The following is a 19,184-nucleotide window of genomic DNA, read 5'->3' on the forward strand; positions in this document are numbered from 1 at the left end:
AGTAAAATCGACGTTTCGGGCAAAAGCCCTTCATCAGGAATACAGGCAGAGTGCCTGAAGGATGGAGAGATAAATGAGAGGAGGGTGAGGGTGGGGAGAAAGTAGCATAGAGTACAATAGGTGAGTGGGGGAGGGGATGAAGGTGATAAGTCAGGGAGGAGGGTGGAGTGGATAGGTGGAAAGGAAGATAGGCAGGTAGGACAAGTTATAGGGACAGTGCTGAACTGGAAGTTTGGAATTAGGGTGAGGTGGGGGAAGGGGAAATGAGGAAACTGGTGAAGTCCACATTGATACCCTGGGGTTGAAGTGTTCCAAGGCGGAAGATAAGGCGTTCTTCCTTCAGGCGTCTGGTGGTGAGGGAGCGGCGGTGAAGGAGGCCCAGGACCTCCATGTCCTCGGCAGAGTGGGAGGGGAAGTTGAAATGTTGGGCAACAGAGCGGTGTGGTTGATTGGTGCGGGTGTCCTGGAGATGTTCCCTAAAGCTCTCTGCTAGGAGGCATCCAGTCTCCCCAATGTAGTCACAGAGGGAACGGTCTTTGCGGAAGGTGGAAAGGGGTGGGGAGGGGAATATATCCCTGGTGGTGGGGGGTTTTATTCAGTGGATAATTTGGTTTATGCGAAGATTCTGTCCTTGTTACGGTTGGAGGGGTGGGGTCTGATGGCAGAGGTGCGGGATGTGGACGAAATGCGTTGGAGGGCATCTTTAACCACGTGGGAAGGGAAATTGCGGTCTCTAAAGAAGGAGGCTATCTGGTGTGTTCTGTGGTAGAACTGGTCCTCCTGGGAGCAGATACGGCGGAGGTGGAGGAATTGGGAATATGGGATGGCATTTTTGCAGGAGGTAGGGTGGGAAGAGGTGTAATCCAGGTAGCTGTGGGAGTCGGTGGGTTTGTACAAAATGTCAGTGTCAAGTCGGTTGATCCCATTAATGGAGATGGAGAGGTCCAGGAAAGACCGACATTTCCACCACCTCCAAACGGACCCTACCACCAGGGATATATTTCCCTCCCCACCCCTTTCCACGTTCCACAAAGACCGTTCCCTCTGTGACTACCTGGTCAGGTCCACACACCCCTACAACCCATCCTCCCGTCCTGGCACCTTCCCCTGCCACCGCAGAAATTGCAAACGCTGCGCCCACACCTCCCCCCTCACCTCCATCCAAGGCCCTAAAGGTACTTTCTACAACCATCAAGGTTTCACCTGTGCATCCACCAATATCATTTATTGTATCTGTTGCTCCCAATGTGGTCTCCTCTACATTGGAAGGCTAGATGCCTCCTAGCAGAGTGCTTTAGGGAACATCTCTGGGACACCCGCACCAATCAACCACATCACCCTGTTGCCCAACATTTCAACTCCCCCTCCCACTCTGCCGAGGACATGGAGGTCCTGGGCCTCCTTCACAGCTGCTCCCTCACCACCAGACGCCTGGAGGAAGAATGCCTCATCTTCCGCCTCGGAACACTTCAACCCCAGGGCATCAATGTGGACTTCACCAGTTTCCTCATTTCCCCTTCCCCCACCTCACCCTAGTTCCAAACTTCCAGCTCAGCACTGTCCCCATGACTTGTCCTACCTGCCTATCTTCCTTTCCACCTATCTACTCCACCCTCCTCCCTGACCTACCACCTTCATCCCCTCCCCCACTCACCTATTGTACTCTATGCTACTTTCTCCCCACCCCCACCCTCCTCTCGTTTATCTCTCCATCCTTCAGGCACTCTGTCTATATTCCTGATGAAGGGCTTTTGCCCAAAACGTTGATTTTACTGCTCCTCGGATGCTGCCTGAACTGCTCCTTGGATGCCGCCTGACTGGCTGTGCTTTTCCAGCACCACACCTTTTGACTCTGTGGATTACTAGTCCACTGACATAACTACTACCACCCCTGGATTAGATTTTGTTTTTTATAAATCTGTTCAAAGAAGAAAGGCAAAATAAGGCTTCTGAGCCCTTTGTAGTGCTCATAATATTCAAATCACATCCAATCAAGTCCTGTTGGAGTATTATTTCAATGTGAAATATAACAGCTAGTTTGTGCAGAGTAAACTACCAGAAACTGCATTGAGCACTGACTGGGGCCAAGTCTTTTCCAGGACGATACCCTTGCAGCATGGTGGCTCAGTTGTTAGCCCTGCTGCCTCAGTGCCAAGGACTGGTGTTTAATTCCAGCCTTGGGCAACTGTGTGGAGTTTGCACGTTCTCTCTGTGTCTGTGTAGGTTTCCTCTGGGTGCTCCGGTTTCCTCCCATAGTCCAAACATGTGCAGGTTAGGTGCATTAGCCATATTAACTTACCATTAGTGTCCAGGGATGTGTAGACTAGGTGGATTAGCCATGGGAAATACAAGGTTACATGGGTATGGGAATAGGTCTGGGTGGTTGCTCTTTGGAGGTCAGTGTGGATTTGGTGGTTTCAATGGCCTGTTTCCATACTGTTGGGATTCTAAAATTTAAGTGGTGTTGTGAGATGTTTGATATTCAAGCCTTTGTTTATCAGCAGAATATCTGACATATTTCCAAAGGGGCGACTGCACTGAAGTGGGAGTTGAACTGAGATTCTGAGCTAAAGAGGAGCTTAAAACTATGATCTATTCACATGGAAGTCAAAACACTGCCATGAAGTCAAGCTGATGAGAAGGTTGAGGGAGGAGAAATTCCACAGTTCTTGCAAGAGAATGACTCAGTGGTTGGATCCTGATTTTAACACAATGGAAATACAAGGGGGACTAATTGCTGAGGAAACAAATTACGTTAATTAGGAATTGCAAACATTAGCTTGATTGTTTTCACTGTGTTTGTGTAGTCAACAACAGCTTTTAACACCATCTGGGACTATTCATGACATTGAGCTTTAGAACCAGTGTTTGGAAGCATTCCAGACTGAGATTTTTGTTAAACACAATCTCAGCAATCGCTCTTCATCTTCCTGTCACCATAAACTCGAAACGCAGTCGAGTTTAGCTGGTCTTTTGTGTTGAGTCGTTATTCATGTAATAAAACCAACTTGCAGCAAATGCTATATAATAAGACAATTGGCACTTTATTGTAAATGCATATTGTGACATTTGTTCAGCTTCATCTGACTCACCAGCATCAAACTACATCCCTTCCAATCAGAGTGGTTCTATTGTCTTTTAATGAAGGCACAATATGTTCTAAACATTCTATCACAAAGTTCATCATGGCCACTTTGATGAGAACTTCACTTCCCAGGCTGTCAGTAATTGTCTGGGGTAAGATTTGAGATCTTTTGTCTATTTCTTAGACACAAAGTTAGCACCATGACAGCCCATGAGAGATCCTGTTGCCAGATTAATCCTCACAGGTTTGAGGTATTCTTCATCTATATTTCTAGCCCAAGCTACCATAAGTCATTGGGAGAAGTCATCGCTAATTGGAGTCATAGCTGCACATAGGGAAATAGTTGTGGTTGTTGGAGGTCAGTCATTTCAGCTCCAAGACATCTCTGCAGGGTGGTGTCCCAGGCTGAACCATCTTCAGCTGTTTAATCAACGACCTTCCCCCCCCCATCCTAAGAAGGATGTTCACTGATGATTGCACAATATTCAGTACCATTCACGACTCTTCAGATACTGAAGCAGTCCATGTTCAAATGCAGCAAGAACTAACTTGAGCTGATAAGTGGCAAGTAACATTTGCATAATCAAAGGGCGACATGGTGACTCAGTGGTTAGCACTGCTGCCTCACAGCGCCAGGAGCCCAGGTTCAATTCCAGCCTCGGGTGACTGACTGTGTGGAGTTTTCACATTCTCCCCGTGTCTGCGTGGGTTTCCTCCAGGTGCTCTGGTTTCCTCCCACAATCCAAAGATGTGCAGGCCAGGTGAATTGGCCATGGTAAACTGCCCATAGTGTTAGGTGCATTAGTCAGAGGGAAATGGGTCTGGGTGAATTACTCTTCAGAGGGTTGGTGTGGACTTGTTGGGCTGAAGGGCCTGTTCCCACACCGTAGGGAATCTCATCTAAAAGTGCCAAATAATGACCATCTCCAACAAAACAGGATCTAGCCAGCATCCATTGGTATTCAAAAAAATTATCATCATTGAATCCCCCACTATCAATATCCTAGGGGCAGAAACTGACCTGGAAACAAAAATAGAAGTTGCTGGAAAAGCTCAGCAGGTCTGGTAGCATCTGTGAAGATAAATCAAAGCTAACTTCTGAGGAAGGGTCAGCAGATCCGAAATGTTAGCTTTGGTTTCTCTTCACAGATGCTGTCAGACTTGCTGACCTTTTCTAGCAACTTCTGTTTTTGTTTCTGATTTACAGCATCTGCAGTTCTTTCTTTTTTAGAGACTGAACTAGGCCATTCATGTAACTACAGTGACGCAAGAGTCAATCAGAGGCTAGGAATCCAGCAGCGATGACTCTACCTTCTGACTCCTGTCCACCAAGGCACAAATCAGGATTGAGATGGAATACTCCCCACTTGCCTGGATGGGTGCAGCTTGAACACCACTCAGGGGGCTTGACACTATTCAGCACCAAAGTAGCCCACTTGATTGGCAACACATACATGAACATCCACTCCCTTCACCACTGGCACTCAGTAGCAGCAGTGTGTACTATCGACAAGGGGCACTGCAGGAATTTATCAAAGATCCTTGGCCAACATCTCCAAACCCACAAGTACTTCCATCTCGAAAGACAAGGGTAGCATATACACGGGAACCTGCAAATTCCCCTCCAAGCCACTTACCATCCTGACTTGGAAATTCCTTCAATGTCACTTGGTCAAAATCCTGGAACTTCCTTCCGAACGGTATTGTACATGTATTGCAGTAGTTCATTGCCACCTCTCATTGCCACCTTCTCAGACAGCAGCAACCACATCCTGCCACTTAACTAAAAATGAATGTTTCAGTGGCTGATGCTTGTCCTGACATCATCCTGTAACAGCAACCAGGAGGATGAAATTTCAAGCACTGCTTCGAGTGATATTCTCTATTCAAAGGGGTGTTCATTCATAAAATCCCTACAGTGTGGAAACAGGCCATTTGGCCCAACATGTCCCCACCGAAGAGTAACCCACGCAGAGCCATTCCGCTACCCTATTACTCTATATTTCCCCTGACTAACTCATCGAACCTACACATCTCTGAACACTAGGGCAATTTAGCATGGCCAATTCACCTAACCTGCACATCTTTGGATTGTGGGAGGAAACCGGACCACCCGGAGGAAACCCACGCAGACACGGGGAGAATGTGCAAACTCCACACAGTCACCTGAGGCTGGAATTGAACTTGGGTCCCTGGTGCCGTGAGGCAGCAGTACCAATCACTGGGCCACCATGCCACCCACTGACACTCACTTGTTGCTATATTTGTGAAGACAACGTTCCGCATCAAGAATCATAATCCGAGATTTACCCCACAGAAGGAGACCACTTGGCCCTCCATATCTCTAATGGCTCACAGGAATGATCAGCCCAATCCCAGGCCTAGCTCCTTGTCTGTAATTTTGTAGTCACTTAAAGTGCACATTTCAATGTTTATTTAAAACGCGATGAAGTTGTCTCTATCACCTTTTCAGGCAGTGATTTCCAGATCCCTATCACACTCTGGGTGAAAACATTATTTTTCAAATCCCCTCAAGCCCCTGTTCCTCTAACTCTCAATATTTATTCACTGGTTATGGATCCCTCTGCCTAGAGGAATAGGCTATTCCTATGCCCATTCTCTGGATTCATCATAATGTTACATGTCAAATAAATCTTCCCTCAGCCTCCTTCAATAGGAAGGATGTGGAGGTACTGGAATGGGTGCAGAGGAGGTTTACCAGGATGTTGTCTGGTATGGGAGGAAGATCCTATGAGGAAAGGCTGAGGCACTTGGGGCTGTTTTCATTGGAGAAAAGAAGGTTTGGGGGTGACTTGATAGAGGTGTACAAGATGATTAGGGGTTTAGATAGGGTTGACCATGAGAACCTTTTTCCACGTATGGAGTCAGCTATTATGAGGGGGCATAGCTTTAAATTAAGGGGTGGTAGGTATAGGACAGATGTTAGGGATAGATTCTTTACTCAGCGAGTCGTGAGTTCATGGAATGCCCTGCCAGTAGCAGTGGTGGACTCTCCCTCTTTACGGGCATTTAAATGGGCATTGGATAGGCATATGGAGGAAGGGCTTTTGCCCGAAACGTCGATTTCGCTGCTCGTTGGATGCTGCCTGAACTGCTGTGCTCTTCCAGCACCACTAATCCAGTATTTGGTTTTCAGCATCTGCAGTCATTGTTTTTACCATATGGAGGATAGTGGGCTAGTGTAGGTTAGGTGGGCTTGGATCGGTACAACATCGAGGGCCAAAGGGCCTGTACTGCGCTGTATTTTTCTATGTTCTATGTTCTATGTTTACTCCAAATTGAGAAAAAGGCCAAACCATCCAATCATACCTTCCTACTAAATTTCCCTGATCCAGTCAATATCCTCATTAATCATGCTTTTACTCTCTACAGTACAATCACATCTTTTCTATATTGTAGTGACCAGAACTGTCGAGCTATAGTCTATATTTCTCATTTTCCCACTCAGCTCTTTTGTTCTATTCCTTAGCCAATAAAAGCAAATGTCCAATCACCTTCTTAAGCACCGTGTCAACTTTTCCTGCTACCTATGGATCTGACTTCCTGTTCTTCCACAATTCTCAATACCCAGCTAGTAATTGTCTATCTCCCAATTTGTTAGCCTTCCCCAAATGCATTGCCTTACACATCTCCAAATTCCATTTGCCCCTGTCTCCTTCAATACTATTGATCTTCCTGTAGTCTACAGCTTTCCTCCTCACTGTCAACAATAGCACCAATTGCTATCTCTCAATTATCCTCCCATGTTCACACCAAGATTATTAATGCAGAAATCACAAACCGATGGAAACCTCGTGAAGCAGCTTTCCATTTACAAAATGAACAGCTGACCATAATCTTGATGAAGGGCTTTTGCTCGAAATGTCGATTTTCCAGCTCCTCGGATGCTGCCTGACCTGCTGTGCTTTACCAGCACTACTCTGATCTCCAGCATCTGCAGTACCCACTTCCGCCATAATCTCTTGCTTCCTGTCCTTGAACAAATTTTGAATTGAACTTGAACCTAGTTAGAAACATAGAAAATAGGAGCAGGAGTAGGCCGTTTGGCCCTTTAGGCCTGCATCACCATTCAATATGATCATGCCTGATCATCCGACTCAGTCCCCTGTTCCCACTTTCTCCCCATACCCTTTGATCCCTTTAGCCCTAAAAATTATATCTAACTCCTTCTTGAAAAGTTTTGGCCTTAGCCACTTTCTGCAGCAGAGAATTCCATTGACTCACCATGCTTTAGTAAAGACATTTCTCCTCATCCCAGTCCTGAATCGTCAATTCCATGTTCTTAAACAGTAACTCTGGTTCTGGTCAATCTAGTCATAGGGAAAATCTTTCCTGCATTTATCCTGTCTGGTACTGTTAGAATGTTCTATTTACTATGTGTTTAGATTAGATTAGATTACTTACAGTGTGGAAACAGGCCCTTCAGCGCAACAAGTCCACACCGCCCCGCCGAAGCGCAACCCACCCATACCCCTACATCTACCCCTTACCTAACACTATGGGCAATTTAGCATGGCCAATTCACCTAACTTGCACATCTTTGGACTGTTGGAGGAAACCGGAGCACCCGGAGGAAACCCACGCAGACACGGGGAGAATGTGCAAACTCCACACAGTCAGTCGCCTGAGGCGGGAATTGAACCCAGGTCTCTGGCGCTGTGAGACAGCAGTGCTAACCACTGTGCCACCGTGTTCTCCCATCATTCTTCTAAACTCCAGGAAATATAGTTCTAACTGATCCCGTCTCTCTTCATAGTTCAGTCCTGCAATCCCAGGAATCAGTCTGGTAAACTTTTGTGCACTCCCTTCATAGCTAGATTATCCCTCCTCAGATAAGGAGACCAAAACTGCGCACAATACTCCAGGAATGGTTTCACCAAGACCATTACCCATTACAGCAAGACATCTTTGCTCCTGTATTCCTGTGAAGGCCAATATACCATTTGCCTCTTCACCACCTGCTGCACCTGCAAGCAACATTTTTATATTGTTAACTCATGAAATGTGGGCATCACTGGTTGTACCATATTTATTGTCCATCCCTAGTTACCCTGGTGATAAGCTGTTTTCTTAACCAGCTATAGTTCTTATGCTGTAGATAATCTACAATATCATTAGGGAGGAAATTCCAGGACTTTGACCCAATGATAGTGAAGGAACCGTGATATACTTCAAAGTCAGTGAGTGGCTTGAAGGGGACTTTACAGTCGGTGGTGTTCCCATGTATCTGCTGCCCTTGTCCTTCTAGATGGAAATGGTTGTGAACTTGGAGATGCTGTCTGAGGATCTTTGGTGAATTTCTGCAGTGCATCTTGTAGATACTACACACACTGCTTCTAAGTGTCAGTGGTGGAGGAAGTGGATGTTTGTGGATGTTTGTGTATGTGGTGCCAATCAAGCAGACTGCTTTTTCCTGAATGGTGTCACGCTTCTTGAATGTTGTTGAAAAGCTGCACCCATCCAGGCAAATGGGGAAGTATTCAATCACACTCCTGACTTGTGCCTTGTTGATGGTGAACAGGCTTTGTGGAGTCAGGAGCTGAGTTTTAACCTCTGACCTGCTCTTGTAGCCATGTGTTTATGTGGTGAGTCCAGTTGATTGCTGATCAATGGTAGCCCTCATGATGATGATAGTGGGTTCAACACTATCAACATCGTGAGGGTTGATGATGACAGGAATGGTGATGACATTGAATATCAAGGGCGATGATTAGATTGTCTTATTGGAGGTAGTCACTGCCTGGTATTAGTGTGGCGCAAATATTACAAATGGTTTACAAGGACACCTAGATCTTGTTACACCTCCCCTTTCCTCAAACTGTTGCCATCCAGATAACAAACTGCCTCCCCGTTTTTGCTACCAAAGTGGATAGCCTCACATTTATCCATATATATTATGTATTTGCCTTTTCATTCAGGCTGTCCAAAGCATGTTGAAGCATCATTGACAGATGCCAGCGGTAGTTTCTTTACTCAGAGAGTAGTAAGGGTATGGAATGCTTTGCCTGCAACGGTAGTAGATTCGCCAATTTTAAGTGCATTTAAGTCATCATTGGACAAGCATATGGACGTACATGGAATAGTGTAGGTTAGATGGGCTTCAGATTGGTATGACAGGTCGGCGCAACATCGAGGGCCGAAGGGCCTGTACTGCGCTGTAATGTTCTATGTTCTATCCTTTTCACAGCCTCCCATCCAGTTTTATGTTGCCTGCAAACTGAGAGAAATTACATTTACTTCCCTCATCTAAATCATTAATATATATTATGAATAGTTGGAGTCCAAGCACTGATCCCCACTAACTGTAGCCTACTAGTTACTGTCTGTCACTCAGAAAATGCCCAGTCTATTCCTACTTTTTGAATTCACCTGAGCTTTTACCTTTGAGACCATGTCAAAAGTCTTGCTATAATTCATCAAATGCACTACTCCAACTACTCCTTGTTACCCCCTCCAGAAAGTCAATCAATTAATCAGATTTCTAAACAAAAAAACTGCCTTCCCTGAACAAATCCAGGTTGTTTTTACTTCATTGTCTCTTCCTCAATGAAGATTTGACCTGTCACTTCAATATTTTCCAATACTTTTCCCACCACATGGCTTAGGCTGACTGCTGTGTAATGATTGGCTTGATTCCTTTCTTCCTTTTTGAACAATTCCTGAACATCCAAGCAACTTTAACCTGCAAATTCCCTGAGGACTTCACGGGGGTAGAGCACTTTCTGAATCTAACGTCCAAACAGCGTCAGGGATTTGGAACAAGTGGGATTTGTCTGGTCAGCATTTATCCAGCTGAAATTATAATTAACAAGTGGGCAGCACAGTGGCACAGTGGTTAGCACTGCTGCCTCACAGCACCAGGGACCTGGGTTCAATTCCTGCCTCAGGCAACTGTCTGTGTGGAGTTTGCACATTCTCCCTGTGTTTGCGTGGGTTTCCTCCAGTTTCCTCCCACAATCCAAAGATGTGTAGGTTAGGTGAATTGGCCATGCTAAGTTGCCCATAATGTTGAGTGGGTTGCTCTTTAGAGGGTTGGTGTGGACTTGTTGGGCCGAAGGGTCTGTTTCCACACTGTAAGTATTCTAATCTAAAAAAAAATTAGAATCCAAATTTAAACTTTAAAGAAGACTACAAGCTAGTTAACATAAACAGACTGGCTGTGACAGTTAACTTTCTCTCAACTGAAAATGTCTGTCTCAATAATTATCAATTATTTTGCAGTTGTAATTTGGTGCGAGTCAGAACTCTGTATACCAGTAGACAGGGTTGACAAGAGTATGGAGCAAAATAACCAGGGAATAGAGTGTGTTAAAGACCAGCTGCTGAGGTGAAAATTGGTGCAACTGGGAATCTGTACAGTTGAGAAAAGAAATTGCTGATTTTTATTGTTTTTTTTATTTCACCTATCAAAGCTAACAAGGTCTATTCTATTTTCTCCCAGTTAAGAGATTATTACTTGTCTTCTAATTTATGAATAGCCAAAGTCTTTTCTGCGGGGTAGGCTTAAGGTGAGAGGGGAAAGATTTAAAAGTGACCTCAGGAACAACATTTTCACGCAGAAGGTGATGAGTGTGTGGAATAAGCAGCCAGAGAAAGTGATATATAAAGAAGAATGGGCCAAATGCTGGCAAATGGGACGAGGTCAGTTTAGGATTTCTGGGCCACATGGAGGAGTTGGACCAAAGGGTCTGTTTCAGTGCTGTATATCTCTATGACTTTATGACTCTATAATCAAATCAATAAGATGATATAGACATGTTTGGATTAGTAGACTGTCCTGACTGCAAACTTGGAAATCTGTGGAATGTATCACAATCTTGGACAACCATATCGAAGTCCACAGCACAGAAAAAGGTTTGTCAGCCCATCAAGTCTGTGACAGTCAAAAACAGCCACCAAACTAATCTAATCCCAATTTCCAGTAGTTGCCCCATACCCTTGTGTGCCTCAGCAACATAATGTACATCTAAATGTTTCTTAAATGTTAAGATCAATGGAATTGATGGAATGTATTGCAAGGGGAATGGAATAAAAACACTTTATAGCAGCTGTACAGGGCCTTGTCAGCGGAAAGTGCTGGAATAAATTATTAAAGAAGTGTTAATGAGACCTACATAGAGTGAACAAATTATTTTTAAAAAGTCAATAAATGTTCCATTGCTGTCATTCTCTCTAATTTCTCATTGGCAGTTTGAATGAATGGACATTTTTGAAAAAAAAATCTGGAATAGGTTAGGAACAGATCTTTAAAAAATTAAAGTTCCATGAAATTTATCAAATCGGAATTTGACGTGTATTAATACAGTAATTAATTACAGAGACTACAGATGGCCAAACCCTGAAGTGAGCAAATTTTGACAATCTTATGGTGATTAATCATATTCAACTGCCTCTCACATTTTTTTGAATTTGGTGCTGCCACAGTTTATTCTGAAGCTGAGAATGATCACCTGAACAGAGGATAACGATGTGGAGGTGCTGCTGTTGGACTGGGGTGGACAAAGCTAAAAATCCCTCACCAGGTTATAGTCCAACAGGTTTATTTGGAAGTACAAACTTTGGGAGCGTTGCTCCTTCATCAGATAGCTAGTAATAAGAACAGTGACTGTGACATTGACTCTGAGCAAAAGAGATTTATCAGGAAATAGAGTCATAGAGTCACAGAGATGTACAGCATGGAAACAGACCCTTCGGTCCAACCCATCCATGCTGACCAGATATCCCAACCCAATCTTGTCCTACCTGCCAGCACCCAGCCCATATCCCTTCAAACTCTTCCTATTCATATACCCATCCAAATGCCTTTTAAATGTTGCAATTGTACCAGCCTCCACCACTTCCTCTGGGACCTCATTCCACACACATACCACCCTCTGCGTGAAGAAGTTGCCCCTTAGGTCTCTTTTATATCTTTCCCCTCTCACCCTAAACCTATGCCCTCTAGTTCTGGACTCCCCGACCCCAGGGAAAAGACTTTGCCTATTTACCCTATCCATGTCCCTCATAATTTTGTAAACCTCTATAAGCCTCCAACACTCCAAGGAAAACAGCCCCAGCCTGTTTAGCCTCTCCCCATAGCTCAAATCCTCCAACCCTGGCAACATCCTTGTAAATCTTTTCTAAACCCTTTCAGGTTTCACAACATCTTTCCAATAGGAAGAAGACCAGAATTGCACACAATATTCAAAAAGTGGTCTAACCAATGTCCTGTACAGCCGCAACATGACCTCCCAATTTCTGTACTCAATACCCTGACCAATAAAGGTAAGTATACCAAACACCTTCTTCACTATCTTATCTACCTGTAACTCCATTTTCAAGGAGCTATGAACCTCCACTCCAAGGTCTCTTTGTTCAGCAACACTCCCTAGGACCTTACCATTAAGTGTATAAGTCCTGCTCGGATTTGCTTTCCCAAAATGCAGCACCTCGCATTTATCTAAATTAAATTCCATCTGCCACTTCTCAGCCTATTGGCCCATCTGGTCCAGATCCTGTTGTAATCTGAGGTAACCTTCTTCGCTGTCCACTACACCTCCAACTTTTGGTGTCATCTGCAAACTTACTAACTGTACCTCTTATGCACACATCCAAATCATTTATATAAATGATGAAATGTAGAGGGCCCATCACCGATCTTTGTGGCACTCCACTAGTCCCAGGCCTCCAGTCTGAAAAACAACCCTCCACCACCACTCTATGTCTTCTACCTTTGAGCCAGTTCTGTGCCCAAATGGCTAGTTCTTCCTGTATTCCATGAGATCTAATCTTGCTAATCAGTCTCCCATGGGGAGCTTTGTTGAACGCCTTATCGAAGTCCATATAGACCATGTCCACCATTCTGCCCTCGTCAATCCTCTTTGTTACTTCTTCAAAAAACTCAATCAAGTTTGTGAGACATGATTTCCCACGCACAAAGCCATGTTGACTATCCCTAATCAGTCCTTGACTTTCCAAATACATCTACATCCTGTCCCTCAGGATTCCCTCCAACAATTTGCCCACCACCGAGGTCAGGATCACTGGCCTATAGTTCCCTGGCTTGTCCTTACCACCCTTCTTAAACAGTGGCACCACATTTGCCAACCTCCAGTCTTCCGGCACCTCACCTGTGACTATTGATGATACAAATATCTCAGCAAAGGGCCCAGCAATCACTTCCCTAGCTTCCCACAGAGTTCGAGGGTACACCTGATTAGGTCCTGGAGATTTATCCACTTTTATGTGTTTCAAGACATCCGGCACTTCCTCCTCTGTAATATGGACATTTTTCAAGGTGGCACCATCTATTTCCCTACATTCTATATCTTCCATGTCCTTTTCCACAGTAAACACTGATGCAAAATTCTGATAAATGATGTTGTTTAAATTGAATTATACATATGAGGGTTATCATGGAATTTTAAAAGAAGTTTGTGGTGCAGTACTATTCCGTCATCTGAGACGAAAGCCTCACTCTGGGACTTGAGGTTCAAAATCAGTGTTCACAGCAAGGCCAGATGGATTTGTTACTCCTCCCAATGCAGGCAGGAAGTGCAGGAGAGATTATTACTCAGCCACAGGACATAAAGGAGACTCTGCAGTTTGGGCCATTGCTCCAGACTGCAACATGATGGAAAAGTATGTGTTATCATAGTAACCCAGAGTCCCAGAGTAAATGGTAATGCACCACAAGGGAAATTTATATCAAATAATAATCTCTATCAGGCAAGTGTACAGGGGAATTGTTCAGTTGGTTTTTGGAGTCTTGTCATTTGAATCATGTGTTAATGAAATCCAGGAAATTGTTTAATCAAGAAATATTAATACTGATTGTCATCTCTTTAATGTTCAGGTGGAAAAGGGAATGAAGAGCTCCTTGGGTGAAGTAATGCTGCAGGCTATCATTGCTTACTCTAGCACTTCAAGAAAGGAGTGGGTGCTGAACTGGCCTGGCCAAGTAGTGCTGGCATCTAGCATTGTATACTGGACTGCAGCTGTCTCAGCGGTGAGTAACCAGCCCTAACCCTCTCACCAGGTCAGTATCCAGTCCCTGCCCTCTCGCAGAGGCAGCAACCAGCCCTTGCTCTCTCACAGGGTCAATATCTAGCCTCTGCCCTGTCACTAAGTTAGTATCCAGTCCCTCTCACAGGGTCAGGTACTACTTTTTGCCCTGTCACAGGGCCAGTAATCGGTTTTTGCCCTCACAGGGTCAGATACCAGTTTTTGCTCAGTCATTAGAGAACCACAGACTTGTTGACAGAGAGATGGTGCCGGTGAGGTATTTGACAGCAAGTGACTGTACTCATTAAGGAGGGACTGAACTTGGCCTGGGAGGTCCAGGAGCATAGTCAGGAGCGGAGATGTTATCAGAAGCTGTTTAAAAAGATGCAATTTTTTAAATGATTTGTACATGGGACATGGGTACTGCTGTCTAGGCCCAGCATTTATCACTGGATCCTAGTTGCCCTTGAAGGTGGTGGTGAGCTGCCTTTTGAACTGCTGCAGTCCACGTACTGTAGGTAGACCTGCAGTGCTCTTAGGGAGGGAATTCCAGCATGGAATTCAGGATGGACATGACCCACCAACAGTGAAGGAATGCCAATATATTTCCCAGTCAGGATGGTGAGTAGCTTTGAGGGGAACTAGTGGGTGGTGGTATTCCCATATATTTGCTGTTCTTGTCCTTCTGGAAGTGCAGAGTCACAGAATTGTCACAGTGTACAAGGAGGACATCCAGCCTAACAAATGTGCTTGGAGACCATGACCTAGTATCAACTCCTGTCTTTCCCCCATAACCCTGAGCACCATTCTGTCCAAACACCCATCCAATATCCTCTTACATGCCTCAATTGAACCTGCTTCCACCACATTTCCAGGCAGCATATTCCAGACCATAACGACTCACTGTGTGAGAAAGCCCTTCTCAGATCACTCTTGCTTCATTTGCACTTTAAATCTGAATCCTCTCATTCTTTTTCCATTACGAACAGAGACAGTTTCTGCCTATGTACTCAATCCACCCTCATCATGGTTTTGAAAACCTCTATCAAATCACCTCTCAGCCTTGTTTACTCCCAACCTCTTCAATCTATCCTCATCACTGAAGTTTCTCATTCCTGAAACTTGTCTTGTAAAACACTTCTGAATTCTGCTTTCCTATAATGTGGCATCTGCAACTGGTCATAATGTTCGAGTTGAGGTCTAACAACTGTGGCAGGTGTAGGGAATGGTGGACGGCTGGGAATTTGAGGCTCTGATCAAGAAAAAGAAGGAGGCCTATCTTAGGTCTCGACAGCTGAGATCGAGTGAATCACTGGACGAGTATAAGAGCAGCTGGGAGAATATTCAAGAGGGAAATCAGAAGGGCAAACAGGGGACACAAGATAGCTTTGGCAAATAGGGTTATGAAAAATCAAAACGGATTCTACAAATACATTAAGGGCAAAAGAGTAACTAGGGAGAGAATGGAGCTTCTTAAAGATCACCATGGTAGTCTATGTGTGGAACCACAGGAGATGGTGAGAATAAATGAGTTTTTGCAGTGCATCTAATAGATAGAGCACTCTGATACTCCTGTGCATTGGTGATAAAGGGATTGAATGTTGAATGTTTGTGGATGTGATGTCAATCAAGCAGATTGCATTATTCTGAATGGTATCAAGCTTCTTGAGTGTTATTGGAGCTGCACTCATCCAAGCAAGTGGGGAGTATTTCATCACACTCCTGAATTGTGGATAGGGGTATTGCGGTGTCAGGAATCATATTACCTGCTGCAGTATGTTTTGGACCGAGCCAGACCCTCTCAAAGCATTTTTAAGAAGGTAGCCCAAACCCTAATTGTTTTAGTTGGTTTAGGCAGATGTAAGATACATATCCCAGCTGGTCAAACCACTCAGCTTTAAGGAAAACAGAAATTATTTACACACCACCAAATGAAACACAAGCAAAAGAAAACAGAATTTAGAAAAACAACTATTTGAAAACCCAACCAACATAATATCCCCACAACTTAACAAAGGAGCTGCTCCAATTTCCTGCATCCCCATGAACACACCCCTTGGCAAAAAAAAGTAAGTTCAAACACAGGTTTTTACAGGAGACATGTTAGAGAGAGAGAGTCAGCCAGAAATCTCTGTTGAATCAGGGAACCTTTTTTTTTCCCCAGCAGCTGCCTTTAACCAGCAGCTTCCAAGAGGCTATTTGCTGAAACCAACCAAACCATTTTTTTTTAAAACCCTGAATTGGGAGAATTGGCCACTCCCCTTTCATTCTAGAAGTTTGGAAACAAAAACCTAAATACCCTTTTCCCTGATTGTTCGTTAGGCCGTATCTGTTAGCCATTAGCAAAGTCCCTAACCCAGACAAATTGGAACCTCTGCCTTTTACAACCCCTTTTGAAGAAACCCAGGGACAACATAACCTTGTTAAAGGAGCAACATCGTCACACCTCACCCTCCCCCCCTTAAAAAAAGAACCATTAATATCCATAGATGGCTTAATTTTAAAACCCCTTAATCTTACACTGTTGGTGGAAATTGGAATTGCCAGGCATTTGTGTGCTGTCAATGTTACTTGCCACTTTTCAAGCCAAAGGAGAAAGTGAGGACTTGCAGATGCTGGAGATCAGAGCTGAAAATGGAAGAAGGGCTCATGCCTGAAACGTCGATTCTCCTGCTCCTTGGATGCTGCCTGACCTGCTGCGCTTTTCCAGCAACACATTTTCAGCACTTTTCAAGCCAAGCTTGGATAAGTCCAAGTCATGGTACCACTCACAGTGAAATTGCCTCAAGCAATAGAGGGAATTTAATGCCCTCCCTCAGGCACATTTGGACAGTTGGAGGTTCAATTGCTAATCAGTTGGATGAGAGGATACTGTGTAGAGACCCTAATTAATTCGGGGACAGGAAGGTTCATACACTGCCCTCCCATCCCATTGCTAACTGAGGAACTAAAGCCCATGTAAGGACTTTATCATACACCGACTGGCATTCAGACTCAGCCTGCTGGGACTGTGTTCACCTTGCGTATGGTCTTCCAGAGGAGGTTCTTCATTGCCAGGAACTCAAGGTAATAAGGCATGGGTAATAAATGCTATTCAGCCATAACTGCATCACATGAAAGAAAAAGAAAACCAAAATGTGTATTCTAACACTTCAGGAAGAGGTTGTAAACAGAAGGCTGATGACTGACCAAACAGAGAACTCAAGATGGTGAAAGGCCTTGATGGAGTGGGTACAGAGAGAATGCATGGCAGAAGTGGGTACTTCAGATGCTGGAGATTAGAGTCAAGATTAGAGTGGTGCTGGAAAAGCACAGCAGGTCAGACAACATCCGAGGAGCAGGAAAATCAATGTTTCAGGCAAAAGCCCTTCATTAGGAATGAGGCTGGAAGCCTCAGGGATGGAGAGATAAGTACAAGGGGGCTGGGGAGAAGGCAGCCAAGAGTACAATAGGTGAATGGGGGTGGGGATGAAGGTGATAGGTCAGAGAGGAGGGTGGAGCGGATAGGTGGGAAGGAAGATTGGCAGGTAGGACAGGTCATGAGGATGGTGCTGAAGTGGAAGCGTGGAGCTGGGGTGAGGTGGGGGAAGGGGAAATGAGGAAACTGGTGAAGTCCACATTGATGACCTGGGGTTGAAGTGTTCCGAGTCAGAAGATGAGACGTTCTTTCTCGAGTGGTGAGGGAGTGGTGGTGGAGGAGGCTCAGGTCCTGCATGTCCTCGACAGAGTGGGAGGGGGAGTTGAAATGTTCAGCCACGGGCAGTGAGGTTGATTGGTGTGGGTGTCCCAGAGATGTTCTCTGAAGCGCTCTGCAAGTAGGCATCCAGTCTCCCCAGAGTAGAGGAGACCACATCGGGAGTAACGGATTTGGTAAATAGCATGTGTGGAAGTGCAGGTGAAACTTTGATGGATGAGGAAGGCTCCTTTGGGGCCTTGGATGGAGGTGAGGGGGGAGGTGTAGGCGCAGGTTTTGCAATTCCTGCAGTGGCAGGGGAGGGTGCTAGGAGGGGAGGGTGGGTTTTTGGGAGGGTGTGGACCTGACTAGGTAGTCATGGAGGGAATGGTCTTTGCAGAAAGTGGATAGGGGTGGGGAGAGAAATATAGGGGTCTATTTGTAGCTGGCCGAAATGTCAGCGGATGATGCGATTTATGTGGAGGTTGGTGGGGTAGAAGATGAGGACCAGGGGGGTGTTCTGTCCTTGTTGCGAGTGGATGGGTGGGGTTCGAGGGCAGAGGTGGAGGGCATCATCAACCATGTGGGAGGGGAAATTGCGATATTTAAAGAAGGAGGCCATTTGTTGTATTCTGTAGTGGAATTGGTCCTCCTGGGAGCAGATGCGGTGGAGGCGGAGGAATTGGGAATATGGGATAGCATTTTTGCAGGAGGTAGGGTGGGAGGAGGTGTAATCCAGGTAGCTGTAGGAATCAGTGTTGAGTCAGTCATCATTGATGGAGATGGAGAGGTCCAGGAATGCACAGAGACAATGCATCCTATTGTGGGGAAAAGCACAATGAGACTCCATCAGTGTTAGAGAGTCCCCAAAAAATCCAATCAGGAATTCAGAAGGCACTTCTTCACCCAGAATTGTGAGTATGTGGAATTCAAGATTATAGAGAGTGAATAAACTCCATGCATTTAAAGAGAAGTCAGACAAGTGTAACAAGATGGTTACACTGTTAGGTTTAGAGAAAAGACAGGAAAAGGTGTCGTGAGGAAAGACATGGAGGTAGATTGATCAGGCCAAATGGCCTTTTTCTGTGTCCTATGTCCTAGGTAATCTTAATGATGTCAAAGAAATAGGTGAGAATATTGCCCTAATTATAATCTTCCAAAATTCTCAATTTAGGAATCATACTTGGCAATTCAGAAATTTGTTGTGTTGCTCTGCTCCATAAGAGAAGATAGGAGGGGAACCAGAGTTAGCCTAGCTTCTGTTATTAGGAACTAACTCATCATTGGGATGACTGAACTCTCTGAAGATATTCAGCTAAGCAGAGAGGGTCAGCATGGGTTTGTAAAGGGTAGGTCAGGTCTGCGTTAAAGTTTTAAAAAGGTGACTAAAACTGTCAATGAAGAGATGTCCAGCCATGCTGT

General features: G+C 44.9%; 1 protein-coding gene across 3 annotated transcripts in view; it reads left to right on the top strand.

The window, feature by feature from the left end:
- Positions 1–19,184, top strand: part of LOC140466786 (dynein axonemal heavy chain 3-like) — a 601,941-nt gene that overhangs the window by 282,903 nt on the left and 299,854 nt on the right. For all 3 annotated transcript variants that reach the window (XM_072562421.1, XM_072562422.1, XM_072562423.1), the window contains one exon: positions 13,941–14,093. In XM_072562421.1, coding sequence (XP_072418522.1) covers positions 13,941–14,093 — 153 coding nt within the window. The remainder of the gene's footprint in view (positions 1–13,940; positions 14,094–19,184) is intronic.

Source organism: Chiloscyllium punctatum, chromosome 44 (genome assembly GCF_047496795.1).
Source record: "Chiloscyllium punctatum isolate Juve2018m chromosome 44, sChiPun1.3, whole genome shotgun sequence".
Taxonomy (NCBI): Eukaryota; Metazoa; Chordata; class Chondrichthyes; order Orectolobiformes; family Hemiscylliidae; genus Chiloscyllium; species Chiloscyllium punctatum.